General features: G+C 36.8%; 1 protein-coding gene across 1 annotated transcript; it reads right to left on the reverse strand.

Moving 5' to 3' along the window:
• Positions 1–1,757: 1,757 nt before the first annotated feature.
• On the reverse strand, positions 1,758–10,876 carry ecsit (ECSIT signaling integrator). The gene is made up of 8 exons (XM_007255702.4): positions 10,700–10,876; positions 9,740–9,892; positions 8,751–9,159; positions 6,706–6,929; positions 6,527–6,584; positions 5,167–5,315; positions 3,862–3,982; positions 1,758–2,443 (listed from the first exon to the last, which is right to left on the reverse strand). The coding sequence occupies exons 2-8, from the start codon at positions 9,872–9,874 to the stop codon at positions 2,184–2,186; spliced, it is 1,356 nt and encodes a 451-aa protein (XP_007255764.3). The 5' UTR covers positions 9,875–9,892; positions 10,700–10,876; the 3' UTR covers positions 1,758–2,183.
• Between the last annotated feature and the right edge of the window lie 781 nt (positions 10,877–11,657).

The raw sequence follows: 11,657 nt of genomic DNA on the forward strand, positions 1-11,657 counted from the left end.
GTCCATTGTAATGGATGCAGGGTCTGGAAGGGTTAAAGACAAGTAAATAAATAACCTATGAAAAGGGGTAATAGCCAAAGAATTGGTATGCCACATGGGGTTAATAATACCAGAAAAATAAAAAGGTAAAAATGTTGTATTGAATGCTTGTTTCCTTTCAGTTCATTAAGTTCATTAAATATAATTTCAAAATTGACGTTAACCCTTTAGATGTTGTAGCCCACAGCTTTTTACACCCAATTTCATAGGCCCAAAAATAGAACTGTGTAGGACTCCAAGATGTGGACAAGCCAAGAGTTAAAAATTATAAATTATTTACTACAGTTTATACATGAGGATTAATAGAGTTTTAGAGTTTTCACAATTAGCAAGTAATATCAAATTCAAATCTGTAATTCAAACTCAAAGATAAATTTGAATTACAGTGTTTTGATACACTACTTCGAAATCTGCATCAAAAAAAAAGCAGATGACAGTCCCAAAACAGGTTGCGTAACCTCACACAGTTTCAAAAAGGCTTGAATCTTTTTGCTTGTTTTGGTCCATGTCTAAGAAAGTAAATGCAGCTGATCTGGGTTCAGAATGTTTTGTCCCCCAAATGTTTCTAAATGAAAATTGAAAATCTGAGCTCTGCCCTCACTGCCACACCTTTATACACTTTAAAAGAAACGCAAAGGATTGTAACTATTTATGTAGAGAAAAATCACACACATTGCATTGATTTATTATTTATTGCTTATAATTTTTCATTATGCTATTAGCATTTGTGAAATGGAAGTATCTCATTAGTTCTGCTGTTTGGGATCGTTTTAAATGTGAAGACAAACAGGTAAGGTGCCTCATTGCCCAGCAGAGGTCACTGTAGTGAGTGATTAGATGTACACATACGGTTTAAAATCTTCAGAGTTCTATCATGACTTTCCCACCGCTCTCCGCGAACCAGCAAACCGGAGAGGAAATTTATTTGGGGCTTTACTAACCCCTCTAGTTCAGCGCCCCTATGCGCTGCATACCCCCTTTTTGCACCACTGCTTATCAGTAACTATAGCTGTGTCAAAACATATTAATACTATACTTTACAGGATAATATTAATGCACACTGAACTGAATGAATTTATTAACTAGAAATTGCCGCTAGGTCTGCCTAACAACAGAGCGATCTATATTCTGATTGGCTCAATGTAAACTCGCTGAGGTGCGTTTCACACGCTCAAAGCGTGAGACTTATGAACACTGCTAATGCTGCTCCAGCAGTGTTAGCCGGGGTAAGGAGCAGGCTACAGGCTGATAATACTCACCTCTGAATGGGGAAATAACGGTTAGCGGCTAATACTAATGCTACTCCAGACCCGGTGCTGGAGAACTAAACTGAAACTCCTAAATAACACTGGAGTTCAGCAAAGTGACTTTTCTGCTTCTTACAACCAGAGCTCCTAAATTCATACATAAAATAGATTAAAAGGTGCACTGACAATATTTGGGGAAAAATAAAGGATTTTAATTGTACATACTCTATAGTGCGAAAAATACGGTGTGTCTACAGAAACACTGTTACACCACACACCAAAACACTGGTCTCAGTAGTGACGTGTTTTAGAAATACCCGCCTTTTATCAACAGGCGACCTTCTGCGTCAGAAGCAACACAACGCCACCACGATTCGCCAGCATCCAGCAGAGTGGAAAAAGTGGTGATGTGAAAACAACTTAAGACCTGTGCACTTGTAATGCACAAAGAAAAAAAACGATTGCTTGCACTGATTTTGAACAGCTTTTATGCAGTGTCAAGAAGCTTGAAATTACAGAAACAGACAGGTATGTTTGATCCATTTGTAAAATCCTCTCTATACAGAACACTTGAGTGACTACAGTAATAAGATGACTTATTCACCTTCAATACAGTCATGTAAGCTGTATTTAATTTATTATCTTTATATTAAACATTTTAAATGAGATTTAAATACTTTCAATACATCCTAATTGCATTTCTAGATCACTATATCCCTATCTGAGAGACATAATGATGGGCATAATGTAAGATGCTTGTTTTATAATCTGTAATGAAATAACCTCTCTTTCAAATCAAAATCCTTATCCAGTCCTAGACTACACTGATAGAGGACACACAAACAAGCAACTTCATCATCAGTGCAGTACGCAAAGAGTCTCATCACTACATCCCACTCATTGCTTCATCCTCTGCGAGTGCAGCTGTTCCTCCTCTATGATGTGCTCCTGTTCCGATCCTGACTGTGAATTCTGCCCAGAGTCGTGCTGAACATCTGCAGCGGTCTGGAGCTCCCTAGACCCGGACTCCAGGCGGAACACGGTGGGAATCCGTCCCAAGATGGGGTTGGTCTCCTGCAGGCCGCAGATCCATCGCGCGAGGGTAGCTTGGTCACCCTGACCTGCCATACACATCGCATAGACTGGACCTTCCTCCACTGTTCAAAAAGAGATGCAGCAAGATCAGAAACAAGTTATGATAGCCATTAATAAACATTAGCTTCCAAATCAACTAGGGGTGTAACGATACGTGCAAATACCTTTGCAAACCATCACGGTACATGAGTCACGGTTTGGTCCGTGTAAACTCATGCAGAATACACTGTATAGCCAATAGCAGACTCTCCCGTCTTTCTTTCTTTTTTTCTTTGATGCTGATGTTTTTATGCTAAACAAAGCGACACAATCAGGTTCATTATTTGTTTGTTCCAACAAAATCCACAAGATGGAGCCTCTCATAATGACAGTAGGGGAGAACCCCGGTTTCAAGCATTTAATAAAAGTGCTCGACCCCCGTTACAACATTACATCCCATAAAACAAAACATGATTAAAATAAAGTTCCATTGTTACTATGAAGTTAATAAAGGTGCGGCTATACAGAATGCCCAGCCTCATTTTTTTAATTTTCAAAAACCGCACCGAAAACGTACCGAACTGTGAGGTTTATACTGAGATTTGAACTGTGAATTTTCTGTATGTTACACCCCTAAAATCAACGATGATCAAAGATCAGTAAGACGTTCTGAAGATTACAGAAGCACACTTACTGCATGAAATTAAAAAGGTCATTAATAAGATGATCCTTATAGTTCATAGTCCATATATTTGTTTTAGCATTTTGAGCTTAGTTTAGTTGGTTATTTTCCTATTTTATATCTATTTTTATTAAATGTAATTAGCTTATTAGCTTGTTGCTGCCTTCTTTGTTTTTTGGCATACAGAACGTCTCTCTGGTCTTTTAAATGAATGTTGATTTATTCATTTAATAGCTAAATATTTTAATCCAGGCAGACACTGTGTGATTTTTTTAATCGGTGCAGAGAGCTCATCCGCATGTTTGAATGGTTTGTCCTATACAAAAACGCAAGTGATTTAAATACTCTAAGCTCTAAGTGCGTGGATGAGCGAGTCACTTTCCTCGGGCCGGGTCGGGCTCCAGGAAATAGTCTGTGATGTAGTCATCTGTTTTTTAATACTATTTTTATTTTATATAAAGCTATGCTATGATTATCACCATATAGCTAAGTAAACAAGTATTATTGTTAAGGAAAATAAACGAAATAACGAAAACTGAAACTGAAAGTTCTCCTTAACTGAAACTAATAAAAACGGTAATTAAAAGAAAAAACTAAAACGAACTGAAATTACAGATTAACTAGCCTAATTTTCGTGTTTGTTAATTTATTTATAATTTATTTATATAAATGTGGTATATCATGATATATATATATCGTTATCGTGATATAAAAAAATCCATATCGTGATATATGATTTTTCCCATATCGCCCAGCACTAATCAGATGTATGTACTTTTATGTACAGCTGTGTCTGTTCTAATGTTAGATTAACCTTACCATCCTCCACATCATAGCTGAAGTCATCTCCCATGTCTCTGGAAAGATCTAGGTCAATTTGCCAGGGGTAAAAGAGGCATTGGTTGGGACCAACTAGTTCCGGATCAGGCTCGTCCTGTACCTATATGCAATTTGGAACCCATGTAAGAAAGAAAAAAAAAGCAAAAGTTTAGCAGGAGGGAATAGTGTGTCAGCTTCAGTGTGCCTGACCAAATTGTATGATGTCTATAGTGCTGTGAAAAAGTTTGTTTTTTTGCTTTTGTCACACTAATATCGGACAAAGTAAATACAAAAAGCAGTATTAACTGCTTCCCATAAGTGGCTGGCCTACCGAAATTACTCCAGAAGGGCATGGACAACTCATCAAGGAGGTCACAAAAAAACCCAGAGGATATAAAAAGAACTGCAGGTCTCACTTACCTCAGTTAATTTCAGTGTTAATGATGCAATAATAAGAGAGATAAAAATCTAGAAATTTGCTAACATCCATCTTGATAATCCCTGAGACTTTGGGAAAATAGTCTGTTATATTAGAAAACATATATTTAGAAAAAAATATATTTAGAAACGAAGCACACCAGCAAGTCCACCTCAGAATTGCTCAAAAAACAAAATGAAGGTTTTGGAGTGGCCTAGTCTGATTTAGATAACAATCTTAAACAGGCCAATCATCCTGGGAAACCCTAAAATGTGGCTGAATTAAAACCATTCTGTAAAAAAAGAGTGAACCAAATTTCCTCAATAGAGATGTGAAAGACTTTGAATTGAATTGCCAGTTAATGGTAAAGCTTGGATTGGTTTGAGTAGATTTCCCTTAGTAAATGAAATGAATATGTAAAAACTGATTTTTGTATTTATGAAGGTTTTTTTGTCTGATATTAAATGTGTTTGTTAATCTGAAAAATGTACGTATGGGGGGGGAAAAAAAAAGAAAAAAAAATCTGGATGGGGCAAATACTCAACCATCTGCCTTCACACACACATGAACTTGGAAGGGCCATCCAATTCTTAAATCATTAAGGGTTTAATATGACGTCTGCCCACCCTTTGCAGCTATAACAGCTTCAACTCTTGTGGGAAGGCTTTTTACAAGGTTAAGGAGTTTGTTTATGGGATTTCTAGTGCCCTCTAGTGGATGACTGCTTATCAAACATGCCAACTTATAGGATTTGTACATATTTGCAGGCAGAGAAGCTGGCAACTTATATTTTGTATGTAAGGGGAGCAATAAATAAGACTTCCTGTGAAATCACTGGTTTTGTATCGTGCCCCTAAACCTTATTATATGACTTTGCGTTGCATTACCCTCTCCTCAGGAGGAACAAGGTCGGCCCTGAGCAGGTAATATTGAACACAGGTCTTCCTCAGCCACAGGGGGAAAGGGCCCTCCACAAACACTGGTCTGTTTGGGTTATGCTTGGCAAGCAGGGAGATCTGCTCTGGGCCCTGGATTCCTGTGAAAAGGGCAGATAGTTTAGGCTTTAAAAAAGGTTTAATCTTTTAAATCAGCTCACATCTGAACCACATAAGCCAACAGAGGGGGTTTTGAATGTATTTTACATTTACTGAGTTTCTAATTTCAAGTGCCCTCTTTAGTTACAGCCAAATCCAAAGGCAGCAGTGGCAACTGTGCACAGTTATGCAACCACAATTTTTTGTTTTTTATCATTTTTTTTTTACTTCTTCCCCCTAAATATTTCATTTGTTTTTCAACAAGATGTACAGTTCATAGGTCACATTAAATGTGCAAAAAAATCTAACTTCTAATCTAATTTAACAGGGGTGTGTAGATTTTTTTATACTGTTCATTTACAATTTAAGTATTATTAAAAGGTTTAATGGTAGTCCCACATTCTTAAAAATAAAGAATCTAGTCATACAAACTGAGAAATTGGGAAGAATAGGTGAGCATCATACACAATAATATCTGAAAGTTTTTTAAACCTCTATGGAATACTTTAAAAAAATGGGAGTCTCTGTGGATAGATCAAATATACATTTCTATTTTAACTGTAAAATAAAATAAAAAAAATCTTTGGACCTTATATATTTCACCTGTTTTTGCATTTTTGTCATATTTACTACTTTCAGACTTGTCAAACTTTAATATTAGACAAATATAACCGGAGTTAATATAAAAAGCACTTTTTCAATTATATGATTATATTATTAAGGGAAACAAACTATCCAAACTAACAACAAACAACAAACTAGCGCTAAACTAACACAATTTCAGAAAAGGCATATTATATTATACTGAATGTGAAACATGGTGGTGGTAGTGTAATGGTCCGGGGGTGCTTTTCTGCTTCAGGGCCTGGACATCTTGCTGTAATAGATGGAACCAGTGTGCTATATCATATTTTTACTCAATAATTTGTCATATCCTTAAGAATACTGTAATTATTTTAGGGCCATAACGCCCCTCCCACTAGTGAAGAACCTTTTTTAACATTTAAAAGAATGTTACCCTCTCTCTCACTACATATTACAAACAAGGTTTGTCATTGAACCAAAACTGGTGTTTCTATGGCATCATATAAAAGATTTCTAGCAACTTTATTTTAAAGGTGTGTGTAAAAACCTCACTCTTCTGTCTAAAGAAACTTCAGTAAAAATGATGTTTTATCTGTTTAAGAATACAGAGAAATAAAAAAGCGCTTACCTACGATATGTGGCTGGGTGACTTCCTCTCCTGTTTCTGTGACGTCTGTTGATGGATACTTAAAATAGACACACAGTAATAGTAAATTAATAAATATCTGAATAGCACTACATCCTAACTCAACAAAGGATAATAATCAATTTACTATGTACATATCACACATCGAAGAGATACGATACCTGGTAAACTGTAATTTTAGCATCCAGGTCATTAGCAATGCGGGTGAGACTGAAGCGTGCAAGGTCGATGGGGTCTTGCGTGAGCTCAAATGGAACTGGAAACGGGTTTATATGCTTGAATTTGGGAAGCCAGTACATTAGACGCTGATATTTCCTCACAGGGTGGCCCTTTTCTCCAAAGATCTGAACCAAAAGGACCTTTGTTTCCACATTAGGCACGATTCCTGACAGGTTAAAGATAAGCACATATAAATCAACACAGAAAAACAGCAAGATATGCAATTTATGGTTTACTTTTTTCTGAAAAAACATGTTTCATGTTTAGTTTACACAAATACTGTAAACACTATTTTTCATTTAGCTTTGAGCCATGTGAGCATTTTATTATCATCAAACCTGATGGTGTTAAAGCAAAAGGATTTATATGCGATATATATCATGGAAACAATGTTGTGAAAAAACTGAATTTCTTTGAGCTCTGAAACTCATTTGCATGTCCAAACCATTCAGCCTACCACAGTTAGCTCCACCCATTCACACAGCAATTCTTAGGACTAACAGAATTTTTATCTAAGCAATTACTTCAGTAGATTCTGAACACTATTCCTCTGAATTATATTTGTTCAGTTGGTGTTTTGATGGTGGCGAAGAGTGCTGTCTAGTCTAACACATCTGGTCCACAATTTTCCATAGGTGTTAAAATGTGTGGACAACTGGTGACTGAAGCCACAGCATACGAATAACAACATCGTTATACTCGTCGTACCATTGTAATTCCTATCTTAATAGGATACAAATAATAGCTCCATGACTCAAGTAGAATTCCAAAGGCTTATAAATAGGGCTGGGTATAGTCTTAAAATTTGATAGCGATACCGATACTGATAAGGATACTTTGAATTTGATGCCCAAATTCTATGTTTTGATACCTTTTTCTAAATTGTACCTAAAAAATACAAAAATCAATATGATTAATTTTAAACAATGTATTAAATTAACAGCAGACATGAGAAATCTCACTCATACTGACACCAGAAAAGGCTCTTGAGCGAGAGACTGAATGAGCGAGCAAGAGACTATGAGGCAGAGCGGGTGAGCGAGAGACAGAGCGAATGTGCATGAGACAGAACAAGAGAACGAGATACAGAGTAAGTGAGCAAAAGACAGCGCGAGTGAGCGAGAGACGGAAAGACAATAGGACAGACAGAGAGACAGCACGAGTGAGCAAGTTTGTGTGCGACATTTTTTTTTGGCCCTTTCAGTACTCGATAATACCAAAACATTTTGGTCGGTACCTTTTTTGCAATTACATTTGGATATCCAGCCCTAATAATAAAGCTGTTTTCATGTATGTATGGCCCATTGTTCCTTAGTCTGTGGTCTTGTGGTATAGCATCTTACTTATGACATTTAATTTTTTTTTTTTTTCCACTTAAATCATTTAATTTATGTATGCATCATTTTCATCTCGATTTTGTCCCCAATTTTTATTATTGTCAATCCCTACCCACTAACTAAGACATGCCCCTGGGTGACTGCTATGGAATTTATACTTGGATTTAAAGAGTGTATTTTGCCTAAATTGGATTTCTTGCTGATAGGTGTTGAGACAGAGTGGGCTGGTTAGATAAAATAAGCCGTGTGTATCATGTTTGCAGGTGATTCTTAGCATAGCAGGTTAGCCCCTATACTAAGAGTCAAGCTCATCTAGATTAAAGTCACAATGCTAACAGACACAGCAGCATCTTTGCAGCAGTGTTGCAGCGATCATGTTATCTATCCAAAGACAGTGAAGACAATTATGTTTAAATGTGAAGCTTTAGTATTCTAAAACTTAAAGACATATTACCCATTCAGGAGACTATAGAAGTAGATATTTCAATATGTTTCTTTTTTTTTTTTTTGTAACAAAGATTATGTGCTGGTTTGCATTCTGGCCTATTCTTTTTTTTTTAACTGATACCCCCAGCCTAGCAAATTCCATGAGATGTGATTAATAAGTATTAAGTAAGTTTTGGGCCAAAGAAAAGGTAAACACAACCCACCATAATTTTCCATCTGCTCCAGCACCTGCACTGCACACTCCTGCTGCCTGGGATAGTGATTGAACATCCTCTGAATAAAGTTTCGAGGCACAAAAACCTCTTTGGGAAACACATCCAGCAGTTTATTGTAGACAGCAAGGTCCCGCTCTACGCCGAACTCTGGCATTTTCTGTAGAGCAGCATAAATAAACTCGACATGTCCACGGCGCCTGATGTCCTGCTTGTTGAAGACATCAACCACTCTGTTGAAACTGGCTTTATTCTTTGCATCTTTAGCTGTTCTCTCAAACAAGTCATCATGTGTGACCAAAGACTTGGCCTTCGTTTCATTTTCAAATAACTTGCTCAGATCTGAATTGTCCGGCTTGTCCTTGTAAACTGTGGAACCACAATGAATCCATCTTGCCTCCTTAAAACAAAAGAAAAAACAGCACATGTAGAAATACATATTCAAACAAACATATATAGACACCAGCTCTTTCATTTTCTTAAATCTAGTTTATCTAGTCCCAGTTGAGGTAACAATCTCCAACATCCAGGAAAGCACACAAGACATTTTAGAGCACTGCTGTGAAAATATGATTGAATTCTGTGACCAAAAAAAAAAGTTAGTAAAGGTAGAACGTTGGAAGATCACCACCCTGCCTCCTCATCTCCATTTCCCTAACTCATCCAAACAGTACGGAAAAAGGCACAATAATTCCAGAGAACACAATCCTGCTGATCCACAGCTCAATGCCTGGTGAGTTAGCTGGTTAGCAGTCTAGCCCACACCTTGATTAGGCATGGTGCAAACAGTGTATTTGTGTATCTGATCCAGAGAGTCCTGTTCTATTGGGTGCAATTTAAGGCAGCTGAATGCATTCATTAGAAGGAGTGTCCACAAATATTTGGACAAAAAGTGTAGCATCTGTGTAAAAATCCTGCTAATCTGCTAGTTCATGTCGTACTTTTAAACTGTCAACACAAACAGTCAAGTAAATACTTACTTGACCAATGCAGATACGTGGGATTGGGGGCCGCAGGAGAGCCGCATGAAAACAGCTGGGCTTGATAGGTGTCTTGACGAAAAGAGTGATCCACCCAGCATGCTGGGTTCGCATGAGAAATCTAGTGATCTTCATGGTGAGATTTCATTATTTCTGCAAAGATAATTGAATAGAATAGGACTTACTTCACTTAAGTTTACTTCACTTAACAAATATTAATAATCAATAATCAATCATCAATATCGCATACAGTAAAAATGAAACAAATCTGAAAACAAGGCAGTATAATATTTCTATTTTCTATCCCAATTCACGATAATGAAATGTACCTATAAAAACAAAGAAAGAAATCCTTACAGTAGCTAGTTAGGTTTCTAAAATCATTTAATATACAAATGTGAGTTTACATAAACATGGCTTGTAAACGGATTAATCTTGATTAATCTTATCTAACATAAATAGTTACACAGAGTACTGTAGTTATAGAAAATGAACAGCTATAACAATAGTGATACAGCTAACTAGCTAACTAATGCATAAGGAATTATGTAGTATTACATAACACGTATAAAATATTACATTTAACATTAGCAACCTAACTCTTATAGAATTAGGCAATTATAACTAATATACAGCTAAAAATGATGATATAATTTACAGCTGCTCTAATCCACTCATAGCTAGAATAATGTGGTTACAGTTTAAACCAAAGCACTGACATTGCACATGCAGTTAACTGGTATAACTGGGTAACGTTAGATAAACAGCTCCTTTGATTTTACCAAATTGAAAACCTCTGAAGTGGTCTCTTATTTTTTTCAGAGTTGAAGTTATCTGAAGTTAATGTAGTTATTTAATACGGGCAGGTCCGTAACTGACCCTGTGCCGGAGCCGGTAGGTTAACCCGGGTTAACATGGTGTATTAATACAGTGTGTGTGTGTGTGTGTGTGATTATTTACCGTGGTCAGGCTGGTAGATAGTGTCCCGTGGTGCAGTCTGAGTCTGGACTCGGTTTAAAGGCGGTTTAATGGAGCTGTAGCTCTAAATCTCCAGCGGTCACATCTCCTTCACAACACGCCGCCATAACCCAGCTATACTTCGGCTAGGTGTTCCGTCGAGTTGTGCTATCCATCGATACGTGCTTCCTAAACGCACTGCGCATGCGCTAACCTACAGTTATTAATTATTTCTCGTGTAATAAATAAATAATAAAAAAAAATTCTGTTTTTTGTGCATTAAACAACAACGACTCCTTGCCACTGCATAAAAAGTACAAATGGAAATTAATAATAATAAATACAATAATTATTTTTTTTTTAATACAAAAGTAGTTTCTAATGACCTCTCACTGTCACAACTATACAAACTGTACAATAATACAGTGATTTATACTCTCCACAGATTTACATAGACTTCCGCTGAGAACATGCTCTAATAAGGTGCTTCTTTTGCATTTTTAAAGTTAAACATACTACTAGGGTAGCACGGTTTGACAAGGTAGCACAACTCGACTGAACACCGGTCCGTCCTCTGTCCTCACACACTCACAGGAAACATTCACCTTCTGCTTATAGTTCCGCCGCTTTAGTTCCGCACCAGGAAATCACGGAGACCATCCTAAAATAATCACCTAATCAACTTATTTTCAATTTTTTTTTCAGGAAACACAAAACAACACATGAATAGAAACAAAACCTAATTCGTTTTTTTTTTTAATAATATTGATACCAAAAACAGACAAAAGAACATTGTAATATTGGTATTGGTTTAGTGTTTTTCTCTCTGGCGCCCTCTAGGCTGTTGCAGGGCTGTTGCGACCTCATGTCTCCTCTTGTCCTGGCTGTTGTTTGCAGCATCGTCGGCAGGGGACGCAGTGAACTGGCAGTTTTACAGTCAAAACTTTTCTGCTTTTCTTTT

Source organism: Astyanax mexicanus, chromosome 8 (assembly GCF_023375975.1).
Source record: "Astyanax mexicanus isolate ESR-SI-001 chromosome 8, AstMex3_surface, whole genome shotgun sequence".
Lineage (NCBI taxonomy): Eukaryota > Metazoa > Chordata > Actinopteri > Characiformes > Acestrorhamphidae > Astyanax > Astyanax mexicanus.

Bases quoted from the DNA above. Each gene is read 5' to 3' on its own strand.
- ecsit (XM_007255702.4), bottom strand. From the start codon at position 9,874: ATGAAGATCACTAGATTTCTCATGCGAACCCAGCATGCTGGGTGGATC. The intron at 6,930-8,750 runs GTGGGTTGTGTT...TTAACCTGTCAG, and splicing joins GGAGCAGATGGAAAATTATG to GAATCGTGCCTAATGTGGAA. The intron at 5,316-6,526 runs GTAAGCGCTTTT...CCCTTTTCACAG, and splicing joins CACCCAGCCACATATCGTAG to GAATCCAGGGCCCAGAGCAG.